The 14819-nt window shown below is 42.4% G+C and overlaps 1 protein-coding gene across 3 annotated transcripts in view; it reads left to right on the top strand.

The window, feature by feature from the left end:
- Nucleotides 1-1136: 1136 nt before the first annotated feature.
- ZFPM1 (zinc finger protein, FOG family member 1) overlaps nucleotides 1137-14819 on the top strand; it is a 74939-nt gene continuing 61256 nt past the window's right edge. The window contains exon 1 of one of the 3 annotated variants that reach the window (XM_072117103.1): nucleotides 1137-1770. In XM_072117103.1, coding sequence (XP_071973204.1) covers nucleotides 1731-1770 — 40 coding nt within the window. In that variant the 5' untranslated portion in view covers nucleotides 1137-1730. Of the gene's footprint in view, nucleotides 1771-9156; nucleotides 9237-12378; nucleotides 12464-14819 lie in introns of those variants that run through there. The other 2 variants (XM_072117104.1, XM_072117105.1) reach the window with 2 other exon arrangements.

Consider the following 14819-nt stretch of genomic DNA (forward strand, 5'->3'; position numbering starts at 1 on the left):
ATGTCCTGCAGTTGTGTATATGCTAATTAGAGCTGGAAGCCCCAAAATATGGCAGCGTCCAGTGCAGCCACTTTAAGAATTTGAAAAACTTAAGTCATGTACTTAAAAAAAAATCAAGACTGAAACACTTTAATTAAAAATATTTATTTTAATCATTTATATAAATCAGAGAATGCAATAAATGCTAAAACAATATTTTATTTTCAATACAGGTGGTCCCCGATTTAAGGACATACATTTGACCCCAGACAGACCTCTTTACCCACTATGACCGCTGGTCTCTGGATGCTATGCCTTAGTCCTAGACTACAATGATCAGCTGTAAGGTGTCTGTAATGAAGTTTTATTGAAATCCTTGGTCCCATTACAGCATCAAATTTTGAAAACCCAATTGTCAATGGGGCAAAACATTTTTTTGGTCTGGATCTACAATTATAAAAATATACTTGTTTTGACTTCTATAATTCTCAGATAAGGAATGAGAAATTGGTTCTCCTCAAAAGCTGCTTTTTAAAAATAAAAAAAAGATAAAAAAAAAAGTTTTCCCCTGTAAATGAGACATCTATAAGAGCCCCAGTTACTGGGGGAAACTACCACCTGTGACTGCTGTTGATCAGAGCAGGACTGGGTTTCATTAACCCCTTTAGACCTGGCGGTTAATAAAAATGAACAAAATAATTATACTCGTGTCGCACACAGCCCGCACCCGGTGGCCCCTCCGTGTCGCCCACAGCCCGCAGCCCCTCCGTGTCGCACACAGCCCGCAGCCCCTCCGTGTCGCACACAGCCCGCAGCCCCTCCGTGTCGCACACAGCCCGCAGCCCCTCCGTGTCGCACACAGCCCGCAGCCCCTCCGTGTCGCACACAGCCCGCAGCCCCTCCGTGTCGCACACAGCCCGCACCCGGCGGCCCCTCCGTGTCGCACACAGCCCGCATCGAGCAGCCCATCCGTGTCGCACACAGCCCGCACCCGGCGGCCCCTCCGTGTCGCACACAGCCCGCACCCGGCGGCCCCTCCGTGTCGCACACAGCCCGCATCGAGCAGCCCATCCGTGTCGCACACAGCCCGCACCGGGCAGCCCATCCGTGTCGCACACAGCCCGCACCGGGCAGCCCATCCGTGTCGCACACAGCCCGCACCGGGCAGCCCCTCCGTGTCGCACACAGCCCGCACCCGTAGTCCCTCCGTGTCACACAGGCTGCCTGTGCTTTACTTCCCTCTCTAGCTTCTCCCATCAGCAGCACATGGCTACAGCCTCTTCCCACGGATCTCCATGCTTCCAGTGTAAATTCTAGCGTTGCTCCTCCCACATAAGTCTGGTCACGTGGCCATAACGTCATCGGAGGTCCTTTCGACCATTTGGAAATAGCATCTACCGCCTCCTGTCGCCAGCAGAGCTCAGGACAGGACTTGTGCACATCAGTGGTGGCGGCTGTGTACGGCTCGGATTACACACCTGGAGGGATCGTGCTGCCCACACATGAGCCCATCATCCCTGCTCTCCGCACACTCCCCGGTGCTGGTGAATGGGATCCCCTGCTAGTAGCGCTGGCACAGCCGATGCTCGTGTACGCATGGTACTGCAGTTACTATAGAAGCGCCCACCACCCCTGACCACCCCGTGCTGAGAGCCCTTCATGAGGATCACCTGCCTGGCCTGAAGATCGGCGGGGCTGCTGCTGAAGTGGGCATGAGGACAGTCTGATCACTCCTTGCCCATCACAGAGAGATGTCCAGACGAAAACAGAGTAATCCCAGGCAGATCAAACGTGAGTATTGTGCCCCTTTCCCTCCATAGTGCTGGTCACAACCTGCAGTGCACCTGCTGGGGCTGATAGTAGAGGGGGCAGGCTGCTGCTTGTAGTCCCACATACAGTCCCGGGTGTCACCAGAAGCTCTAGGTGCCCTTCCAGCCCTCAGTACCATCCTGGCACGTATAACACTACAAGCCTTCATTCTAGCATTGCCAAGTTGTGTCATTGTCACCACTAGTTACAGTTTTCTATTTTGCAAATAAACCATTGAAAATGGGTCAATCTTATCTTGTAGGAAGATGTGGATATTTTAATGGTCATATTGTTGTCCACTGTCTCTTCATTTTGACTCTGTCCTATAATTTGATGATAATGAGGTGTCTAGTTTTTGGCACATGATTTTTTTCCTCCATATCACGTATGAAGTGGTCCCTTACTAATCCACACTGTGTCCAGATTGTGTGGTACCTGTGATCTCCTATTACTAGAGACCACAGAATCCCCTGACAGCTGTGAGGACCTGCAGAGGGTCTCCTGCTTGCGCCATCCCATCAATCCTGACATACTGAGCTGCCTCCAGCCCCTCTTCCTGCACTGTTTAGTAATAAATTCTGACTATTGAAGTTTTTCTTTCTCTTGGGCCCAGTAAACATTACTTGGCATGTTGGTACTTATACTCAGATAATCGCTTGTCAACAAGAAGTGCCAATAAAAGGTGAAGTGTTCATAGCTGAGGTTTACTGAGTGTAATTTCTATTTGTGTAGTCTGTGTACCTAGGAGAATCTGGCAGTGAGGCCTTCACACAATGACACAAAGTTTATGTGGGTTTTCTGGTAACTACTGGTGGCTGCTGTGTGTAGCAGATCTGTGCCCCGAGGGCAGTCTGTGAACCCTCCAGAGCCTTCTGTGTGAGATTTTGTAGACAGACTATCATCTGCTTCTAGTCATGTGTTGAGCTTCGTCATGTGGGACATTAATAATGTCATTTCATCACCCTGGGAATTCTGGCGGTAAAGGAATAGTGGTGATGTCAGTGGACATTAGTGTCTACTCTCCAACTTTAATCCATATTCTTATTGATTATAAGTAACATTAATTTGTATCCCATTTCATGTCTATAGCACCAACGTATTCCATGGTGCTACGGACAGATTATCATTACATCAGTCGCGGAAGCTGAGGATCCACCTCACCTTTATTCCACATAGAATAAGTGGTGGCTTGAGGTCATAGGTTTAACCCATTTGATGAACACCAAGGTATCTATAGTTTGCCAAAATTCACCCTTTTAGGCATTATCTACTATGGGCATGTTACTGGAATGATTGCTCAGAATATTCTTGGTGACTGCTGGTTGAAAGTAAAATGATTCACTTTGTGGAACAGTTCTCACGTACAACATCATGCCTGTACTTTTATGTTTCTGCCAGAACAAGCCATTCAACTTTCAGTTTCTTGGTGACATGATGTATTCTATCTCTATTAATAGGGGGAGAACTATTCTACAATATGCCATATCTTTGTGGTACGCAAGTCATTCTGTTACTTGTTAGTCTCTCCTAAAACATATAATGTAACAGCAACCAGCCTATTACTGGTCATGGGGTACATATACAAACAAAATAAGACATTACAGAGTAATAATATGACCAAATGAAGCAGGAGGACCTTGGTCACAGGAGCTTACAGTAGGTGTGATAGCCAATTCTTTGCTATTTTCGTAGAGGCATTTCCCTTTATGGTTGCATTTAATACTTACAGTTTCCTCCATTAGGCAGTATCTAATATTTTATGTATTAAACAAATGTTAATATTTTGTAATTATTCCTGTATTATAGTTCAGGCAGTGACGGACACTTTAGGAGGCGCTGTATTTAACTCCAGGTGACTTTTGTGACCTGAAAAAAGGCCTGTTCAAACTTACTTTAAAAAAAATCGTTTATCCAAGGTAAAGGTTCCAATATGCTCCATTATAGGGTGTGTTAGTCTGTCCCTGTTCTTTTTATTGAAGTTCCTATATCTATAGAGGCGGTCCCCGACTTACATACGACCCCTAGTTAGAAACGGACCTCTTGATGTTGGTAATTTACTGTACTTTAGCCATAAGCGACAAACAACTCTAACCGTTATCAATAGTATCTACAGAAATTAAGATTTATTGTCAATCCTGGTTCTTATGACAACCCAAAAGTTTTAAAATCCAATTGTCACTGAGAGCAAAACAAATTTTGTCTGGAGTTAATTATAAAATATACAATTCCGACTTACATACAAATTCAACTTAAGAACAAACCTACAGAACCTATCTTGGATGTAACTCGGGGACTGTCTGTATAACACATTGGGACAGTTGCTTAGCAGCAGCATGAATCTCCCTCCGGTGACATGCTTTCTGTTCTTGCGTATATGAAGTTCACCCATCACAATTCTCAGATATTACTGTATTTTGAAAGTTACAAATGGATCAGAGACACTCAACTTGGGTGGCTGGATGGAGGGGTTGAGAATACTGTATTATTTAGCTGTAAATCTAATAAATATATACCAATTCTCTTGACTCCTATTATTTATTGTATATACCACACATAACTAATTAATCCTTTACCAGCAAGCACTATACTAGTGCTTCATACACTGTGGGTGTCTGCTGTATTATAATGGCTGCTATTGATGATGGCACCAGAGTTGTTGTTAACCTGTTAGATGTTTCAACCGTAGCACCTAAACAACTTGCCACATGGGCGCCGTCATCTGGGCTCTGTTCACCCACCTGATATTATCATCCTAAAACTGTCCCTATTATATCCTGTGGGGTGTAATAGTGAAGCACTTAATTCACACTATAAAGTGGTACTGTACATAATGGCCATAATTGAATTAAAACATTTTTTTACTGGTGCTGCTTTTCCATTCACCCAAAAGGTTTGAAGAAAGAGTGGTTAAAAAGTTGTATTTTTCCCCAAAGTATCTATGAAAATGACAGAACAAACATTTTCCAGTGGGGCACAATACTGTAGACTACAGAAAATATTGGGATATTTCCCACTATTAGGATATTCCTACTGTTATTGCTGTAATAATTTATTATGGATTTTTCTGGATAACAATCCAATACATGGGGCAAAAATGACAATCACTTCAACAGTTTTGTTCATCACAAGAGTAATAGTCTCCAACCTTATCCTAAACTCGCTATACAGGCAGTCCCCGGTTACGTACAAGATATGTTCTTTAGGTTTGTTCTTAAGTTGAATTTGTATGTCGGAGCTGTATATTTTATAATTGTGACTCCAGACAAAAATTTTTGCGGTCATGCGAACAAGGATTACTGACACCTTCTAGCTTATGCCTAGCAATAAAGAGGTCACAGTGGGCAGAGAGGTCCGTCTGTAAGTCGGGTGTCCTTAAGTAGGGGACCGCCTGTTATTCTTTACACTTCAGTTTTGGCAAATGGAGATTTTGGATTTTAGCTGCCTCATTATTTCAGTTTCACCAAGATAAGTATTCTCCTCTGGTTTTGCCATCTGTCAGGATTTGAACCAGCGTTCTTTGGCCTTCCTGGTCAGGTCTCTACCACGGTGCTATGTAGCCTATGTATACCTGTCTTTTTGTTATTGATTGCCTGTTGGTGTTTTTAGTCAGTTGTGTTGATTTTTATTGTTCTAACAGGAGTATTCGGGCTCCATTTAATGTCATTCAGTATTTGCTAGGTATTGATGTATCTGCAGCTTATCCCTGGTTCTGCTCTGTAGGAACATCTGTACTTCCTAGTTTGTCTGTCTTTTATGCTCTCACCACTTTCCTGTCTGTTTCCCTTTGTGTTTATGTAATTGTAAGTGCCTTGTGGACCTGCTCTGGTTGTTGCCCTTTATTCCTCTCCTCCCTATTGCCCTCCTTCCTGTGTTCAGTCTTGGTTTTGTGTTTGCAGGCATGCTGGGATTGATAGTTCTCCAAGTTACTTGCAGCAATCTTCTTGCTGGGGAGGGGGGGCAAATTTAGTACTAAGACCCTTGTATTCTTTAGTCTTTTCCCCTACTTTCTGGTTAGGTCCCCGTGCTCACAGAGAAAGAAGTTGTCAGGTCCGGGGAAGCTGACCTGCAAGATCACCCGCAAGCAGGGACTAGCTTGGTCATAGAGTTAGGGACAGTTTTCCCTTCCGTGTTTCCTGCATCTGTGTAAACCGTGACACCATCTTCCCTTCAACATGCAGCCATCATACCTATCACATTCCACCTTATCCCTGGCCACCTCTCTGTTGCAACCCCCCAGAGTTCTGTTCAAGAACTCTTAGTGGGGGTCATCGAAGTCTTGGTTTGTGGTCTTGTCTTTATACTGAAATTGAAAGTTTAGTTATTAGATCAAAAGCTTGTGCTTGTTATTTGTGAATGTGGTATTATATACCATACCAGATACTAAACATGGTTTCGTTTTTTGTGGAATTCATTTTAATTAATTTCTGTATGATTAATAAAGTCGTTGTATAATTGAGAAATCGTGATACTCTTTCTGGAGTAATCAGCAATATTCTCCTTCTTCTCCTACTTCCTACAACTACATACCGTTTACAGGAATTCTCATTGGAGAAAGTCAGTCTGTTGAGCCACAAATAGTACCTGCAGCCAGGTGCAGAGGGGCAGGAGGCGTCTCTTCACCAATCGTATAGTCATGGTCTGTCCTGAGGATTAAAACACCTGGACAACCCTTTCAAATAAAATCTAGCTCCTTCCCAAACTTTGAGGGCACAAAAAAATATATGTCCTCTTCATCTCCCAGCAACCAAGTTCTCTGGGGCAGTATACCTTGAACTTGACCATCTGGTTAATTCAACCCCCCTGTTTTTTCTGACTCCTCCCTCTTTTAATCCCTTTTTTTTTGTTTTGTTCTAAGACAACTATATGCATTGTGTGATCCGCCACCCCACACATCATACTGCACCCCCACAAATCAACATGTAGTTATACTGCTGCTACTACACTGGTATCACAGCAGCTTCAGCCTTACCTGCATTTTCCTTCTGCCTCTATACATTGTAATCCATTATGGACAGGGTCTTTTCACCATATGTACAAGTCTGTCACAAACTTAGCGTATGTTTTGTGTCCTTGTCTAATATTCTGTTGCCTACAACATGTAAAATCTACACTACCTGCACGTTTTTATGGAATATATGTCTGTGTGCACTTTATAACTGCATAATGTTCCTCCAGAGGGTTGTACAAGACTCATTGGCAGTCATCACATCATCGCTTAATTGCAGTTGTGGCTTCTAAGGGTGATGCAGTTGACCGTTTACCATGCGTTTGGCTGCTTACAACCTGTTTAGATAATTGGGAAAAACGGACAAAAATGGATGCGGGGTTCAACAGTTCTCCGTTCTTGTGATCCATGGGGATCCCATCACTAAAACCCTACCTGTGGATAAGACCTAACTTGCTATGACTGGAGAACCCTTTTAAGGTTACATTGACACTGCCGTGACAGGGTGCGTGTGCAGTGCGCCGGTAGGAGAGGGGAAGGGTGAGTGCGGCGTGGCCACCAGGCTTGGACTCCGTGCCGTGAGACACAATGGGGCACATTTACTCACCCGGTCTTGTCACGATGCCCGAGGTAGGTTGTTCGGCGAGGATGAAGTCCGGCGCGATTCTGTAAGATCGTGCGCCCGATATCCTGCATTTGTCGCTTCCCCGCTGAGGTCCGCCAGAGGAGTTCACCTTCTTCCCGGTGTATGTAAGATCACGTCTTGCCACATATTTTGAATTTTAACTCCGGCCCTTAGTCCGAATCAGTCAGGTTGTCCGACGGCCATGCCCCCGATTTGTGTTGCATGAAAGTCGGGGTGCGCCAAAAACCCCAGTTAAATGCGACACAAATAAGAAAAGGCGGGAAACACGGTGTGCGGACCCTTAGTAAATGTGCCCTATTAGCATCTCTATATACAAGAAGATGTATAACTAATACAATTTTCAGGTTAAAAAAAAAATAAATAAAATCACTAGGTGATACCTGCAGAGAACACATCGCTTTAGATCTCACATTAATTGTGAATTGCGTTATTTTGCTTTTGGGAGAAGTCTCTGAGCCAGGCATGTGGACTCGCCATAAAACATTTACATTATCAGGTAAATTGCAGAGGAAACGACCAAGAACCTTATTTTTCTCATTTTGCATTTAGCTTTTTGGGCATTTAGCTTCATCCAGGAGGATGAAGCAAGCAGCAGCAATATTACATATACATACGGTCACATGTAACCTTATCTCCCCAGTCCAGATACATGGAGTTGATGGAGGCTGCCTGGACTCCAGGAGCTCATTACTCTGCTTGCTTTTATGCAGATTATTGTGATGGGGGGGTGGGGGTGGGGCTGATGTGAAAGGTGAGAAGCTACTTGTGCATCATCTGAGGCCCCAGCACCCACCCAGATGCTGGGCAGGATAAGAAGCAGAGCTGTGATCAGCAAGCAGATAAGCTTAAAATATCCTATTATGCAGTCACATCCTGATAGAATCAGTGTGTCGGGACAGGCCTGAATGCAAGATCTTATCTCCTGTGACTCTCACATTCATTGTATTAAAAGGATCACGTGAGCTGCAAAGTATTTCTTCTGAGATCTCGCAGCTGCTATGATCTTATCTCCCCCTCACTAGATATTACTTTGCAGCCAGCAGACATATAGGGTTTTTTTCCTGATGATGATTCTGAGCATAGATAACAAGAAAATGCAAAAAGAACTGGACTCTCATTGTGGGAGCAGATGGTGGAATGGAATTAGATAGCAGATTCTAATAATAATTTTCTGCTGTTCATTTCTTTGATAACTGGGAAAGGTGGGGGTGGGCCTGTGTCAGCTATGTGATATGCCTGGGTGACGGGTGCGTGGTGGGGGTGACCTGCTTCTCCCAGAACTTTCTGACAGTGTTCTGTGGGCATCTCCTACCTTGTTTGCTCTGCAGAGATCTAGGCTGCAGATAAGGAGCTGATTTGAGGATGACAGAAATAACTGCCTGATAAAACTGGTTTATCTGACGGGGGAAGTAATTGCAAGCCTGAAGTTCTATCTACCTGTCTGGGTTTTTCCAGCAGCGATTATTAAATTGATAAATCTGAGTCTCTCCCTTACTCCTTCCTCCCATTTTTCTCTCTCCCCTTCATTTCCCAAATCTCTCATCCCATTTCCCATTTCAACTTCCGCTCTACTGTTTAACCCTTTTCCCCCATGGCCTCATTTCATTCACCTGAGCAAAGAATTGGTGGGCTTTGTAAATAAGTGATGGGAACCTGGTTTGTTGTTGTTTCCGAATAGGCAACTTTTTGTATCAGCAGGCAAGAGGTTAACACGCCTCCCACGCGTTCCTTGTACCAGGCCTGCCAGGGAGGCGGGCAGCCACGCTGTCTGCTGTTACTGCTTTTCAAAGACTCAGCTGCTGAAATACAATACTGATCTCCAGTGTGATAAGGTTCTTACGACAGGAAGCAAAGCAGGTATGCTACAGCCAGGCCCGAGCCCCTTGGCAGGTACCATCTGTTGGATAAGGTCTAATCCAATGCCATAATGAAAGCATACCCAGGAGCTAGTAGGACTTGACCCACATTAATAGAACTGTACAGGACTTGGAATACTTTGCTGCTTTCTTAAAAAAAACACACCTTTGTTCGTAAGTTTCAACAAATAATGACTCTTAATCTCTTTAGTCTCTATATATGGGCTGCAGTACCAGACACAACCCCCGGACGCATGGAGCGTTGTTTCTGTTATATTTCCTGTGCTGGTGCTCTTGAAGTAATACACCATTTTAATCATAAAGCACTGCGATCCTCATCTGTGGTAACCTAAGAATACTTTAATTTTCAAGTATGATAAACACTTACTCATAGACCCAGGCACTGTGACTATGTTGGTCTTTTTATATCCATGGCCTCCTTCCTTCTAAGATGAACTTTTTAAAATACTGCTAATGAGGCAGAAGGGCTCTGAGTGGTATTACCAGAGCCCCTCCATGCTGTGTTTTTGAAGACAGTTACACTCTGCAGGAGCAAGTCTCTCCCCTGCTCCTTCTGCACTCCATTCCACCTGCTATAATCTCACACAGCAGCATTCTGCAGCATGGAGCGGCACTGGCATTGCCCTACAGAGCCCTTTTTGCTCATTAGCATCATTTTAAAAGATGATATCAGAAGAATGGAGGCCACAGATTACAAAGATAACGACACTCATGGTGTCTGGATCTTTGAGAAAGTGTCCCTTGATTTTGATGGTATATGTCCTTTAAGATGTTTAGTTAAATTCAAGTATTTTAGATACTTTTTATGTCTAGTTTGTTGGGTAGACAGAGCTCAAGATTTTAACCAACATTTGGGCACATATTTTAATACAACTAGGTGGTGTAAAATTCTACTAGACAATCTGAAATTCTGATTCAACTGCAGTGTTATGTTAGTGAGCTTGTGTAATGGACCCACATCATCAACTTTAATATCTACATCTTACTTGGCATTATTGTTGGCAAATATGTAAGTGTTAAATAATAATTTGGGATTCTGTTTCATTCAAGATACCCTTGACATCAATGACTGACCGCAACCATAAGGAAATATGTTATCGTCAGAATCTCTTATTGTTGCAGCCTAAGGGTTTGGACCGGTAAAGACAAGTTATAGAGCTAAAAGATCTCATCATAGTATTAAGTTATTAAACAACATATTCCACAGTTTTATTGTGCTACAAGGAAACAGTTATTATGCGGTTGTCCAATTGTAAAAAGAGACACTTTTGCCATACAGGCGGTCCTCTATGAAGATTTATGGATAATTCTTAGTCCCATTACAGCAAAAAATTTTGAAACTTCAATTGGCACTTGAGCAAAAAAAATTTTTTGTCTGGAACTACAATTATAAAATATACAGTTTCGACTTGCATACAAATTCAACTTAAGAACAAACCAATGGAACCTATCTTGTACGTGACCCAGGGACCGCCTGTATATTGTAATGAATTAAAGAAGTGCCATCTTTCAGTCTCTTCTTTTGGTTATCTCTGACACATCAGGACTTTGGGACAGTCTTCAGTATTCAATGTGTCTCTCGTATAATTTGCACTTGGGACCATTGATATCAGAGGCAGGAACATAGAGTAGTAAGCCACAAACTCACTTGTTATTTAAAGCTTCAATAACAATTGTTTTCATTAGGAAATAGCTGGATATAGAGATGTATCTACATACAAATATATTATATAAATATACTTCCATATACAAGTATACAAGGATATGATGTTGATGCCTCTGATACCAAGGGTCTTGAGGTCAAAAAATGTCTTCCCCGTTATAATAATTGCCTGTAATATTTAGAAGCATCTCCGGAGAATGTTTCCCATGTTAGAAGAATGAGCAGTCCCTGCTATATCAGCTAAAAAAGGCTGAGAAAGTTGTATAAAAAGGCATTACTGTCACTTAATTTCCCTTCCTCATAGTCTGTTAGTGTCAATACCTTATAAAGTAAAGGGTCTAATCTACAATCTTGATCTAAAATCTGGATAATCTTTTATCTTCTAGGTCTCTGCACCTGTGTGATGTCATTGCCTATAAAAAAGCTGTGATCCTATTGTGGATTAGTATTTGGTGACGGGTTTTGGCTGTCCTGCACTCTGTATAGGAGGTGGTTGGGAAAGGGGGGAGGGGGAGCTTCTACGTCCTTTGTTCTTATCGCTGTCAGTTAGATGTAACCGATAAGAACTGTATACTGATCACACTAGAGATTATAGCCAGGGAGAGGGACCTTTCTATATTAAGAGTTGATTTGTGCATTTTAATTTAACCCATTCAGAGCAGAACATTGTGGAAATGGTTTGTTGCAGCAAGGAAACAAGAGGTCAAACTCCACTTGAATGTATTATTCCTGCTCCAAAGGCATGTGCTGATATACAATTCCTGCCCTCCATATAAAACTTCCCTTATTTATATATCCTTTTCCTTTTCAAGGTTTTAAAGTGACCTTTTAATATATATACATCGATTACTGCCATTTTCTGGACAGGAACGGTGATCATAGTGTTCATTTAGGCATGTGATGGCACTTATGGGTTTTCCAGATGACTATATAGAGTCTAAAGAGGGAAAAGATGCTGATCTGATCATTGTTCCTTGTTCCTTTATTGTTCTTGTGTAGTGATTTGGTGCTGATATGGGGTGTTTCTGATGTACTGACAATTTTATGCCAGGTTTCTGGCTCCATGGTTGTGTGGTGTAAAGTATGAGCACGTTTTAGTGGTCTTTAATGTGGGCTGTGGAATAAAAGAGTGGCTGAAAATAACACGGGGTCTTTACAGCATTTACTTTGACCCCATGAAGTACAAAGTAAAGTTCAAGTTAACCCCAAGGATCTGGAATCTGCCAACTGAAGCCGAACATTTCCAATCAACTAAACAAACGAGAAGAGGAAGCATGAAGTCAGGTCTGTTCTCAGGAGTTGGTTTGCCTGTTTTTCCTCTCTGTTCAGGCTCTTGACTAGATGTAAATTTCAGATAAGCTCTATGGGCTGATCTGCTCTCTGATAAAGATCTCTCAGGCTGATAAAGGACCCTTATCTCCAGCAAGCAGACGGGAGAAGGATTCAGCTATAATAACAATCAGTGAATAGAGGCAAAGACACAAGGGTCTGCTCTGCTGGGTCACTGCCTGGCCATGATTAATGCCATCCATTCACTGGGGGAGGTGAGTACAGATGGGGGTAGGGGGTAATATTTACTTTGTGTATAAATATATGTATATCACATGTTTAGCAGAGTAACTCCCAAATCTGAAAAGATGTATATTTTACTAAAAGCAACTTATCTCATTGTGGTCAGTAGCTATGTTATATTGCAGGAATGGCAATGCGATGTTCTTGGTTGAATACTTGTTGGTACCTCTAGAAGGGAACGACTTGTCATAAGACATTTCCAGTATGTCGAATGCGGCACAGCCACACTGGGACTCAATGGGGCACATGTATCATAAATCTGGCTTTTTCCATCAGTTTTTTTGCACTTTTCTCGGGTTTCCTGCTGGTCCGATTTATTTTAGTGTTTTTTCCTTATTGATACACATCTCGTTTGGTCTCTAGTGAATTTGCTACTTTTTAAAAAGTTGCAATCAGCTCTAAGTTGCAACTTTCACATCTCGGTTCTGGTGATAATTTAGGGGCCACTGTAGGCAGCTACAAATAGGCAAGAGGTGGCCTGGCTAGTCATGAATTACATTAAAGTAAGATGCATCAGTAATGAAAGGGGGTGTTTTCCTGGAAGTAGACTACAGAGAGCTTGGGGTATACTGAAATTTATGCTTCTGAAGAACATTTGATGAAGCCTGTGGATCTCTATCATATGTTCTAAATATCATAGTTATACATATCCAACATTTATATATATTTCAGATCTAATATATAGCACATTGTCTATCTATTTGAGAGAAAATCATAGATTAGGTGATATTACTTATCATGGGTACAAAGAGGGGGGGGGGCTGTGCGAGGAACGGGGTCAGACCTGGGGCGCTTGCTTTGTGAGCCCTGGCAGTTTTATACTAGTTATATTCTTGTACATAGGAGGCAGCATTATAGTAGATAAATTCTTGTTCATAGGTGTCTGTTAGTTTACAAATGCAGTATTTGGTTTCTGGGATGGTATTTTTGGTGCATCTATTGTGCAGATTCCCTTAAAGTGGAGCAGTATGACAATGTGGACTGGTAAAGGTTATGTACACATGTTCTAAAGGGACAGTTAGGCCACCACAGAGGCTCCATATAAATTTGTAGTGTAAATGAGGCATTCGGGTATGTTCACACAGTTTTTTGGTGCATTTTTTCCATGAAAGGTATGAAAGAATCTCCCATTGACCTCAATTGATTAGGTGGTTTTAAAAAAATACACTAAGGAAATAAGGTTTACATCCATTATTGCTGTGGTCTCCACATTGGCTCGTGGTCACATGCTGATCATCCACATTCACAATCGGCATGCGGACCCATTGAAAACGAAGCAGACACACAGACCTGAGCCTCAACTTTCTGCTTTGTATCAGATATGAGTGATCTGATACATTGACAAGTGCAGCTTTAGTGCCTCCATGTGCCATCTGTGCACCGAACAACCAATTTTCACCGTGTGCATCTATCCTAAATCAGATCTCTCTTAAAGACTAACCTGTGGCTTTGAGATGGTTCTGGTTTTCTATGTATGCCTAAACACAGCTACTCCTACATCCTGGTTCTACTTTAAGATGCACAAGGGATTGGAAGTAAATCTTACTCAGTGTTCTCGAATTATCACCAATCTGAAACACACTTCCTGCCAGAGACATTTGGGATAAGAATTGGGAGCAGTTTAATGGCATTAGCAGACGTCCTGAGTTCTCTGTCCCAGGTATCTATGAATGTCTGGAAATGTGATTTAAGGTACAGCTGCAAAGATGGAAATATTTGGAGAACTGAATATCAACTGAGCATTAGAAGAAAACTCCACATAAAGATTTTCACCTCTTAGATGAGATTTCAGATATATTATTCATGACAGTAAGACTACATTCACATGAACTATGGCCCGGCGGACATACGTTCGCTGCAATGGAGAGGAGGAGGGGTGACTCTCCGTAGTGATGCATGTCCTATCTTTTCACCGTGTACGCACTGTATCGCTCCGTGTGGCCATTGCCGTCTATGGGGACGCATGTACATATATACTGTATGTCCCCTCGACGGTCGTATGAATACAGCCTAACAGTCACATTAAGAGAAATATTTAACTTTTAATTTTTATTCCTGTGGCACTTCATACATGACATACTCCGCTTATTGTCATATTAATAGTTTTAGGTGGGTCTATTTAGATGGCTGCAATGCAATTGTATTACATGGTCCGCAATACAACCACAACTTCAAATTCCTTAGTTCCCTATGACATCACTTGTTCAGATCGTTGGCCATGCGGTTGGAAAATGGACTGTATAATGTCTGGGGTTATTGGAATAAGGTTGAACTTTAGCATTCTCCAAACTTCACTAAAACTTTTTTAACTATATGTTTGTATATCTA

Source organism: Engystomops pustulosus, chromosome 7 (assembly GCF_040894005.1).
Source record: "Engystomops pustulosus chromosome 7, aEngPut4.maternal, whole genome shotgun sequence".
In the NCBI taxonomy this organism is placed as follows: domain Eukaryota; kingdom Metazoa; phylum Chordata; class Amphibia; order Anura; family Leptodactylidae; genus Engystomops; species Engystomops pustulosus.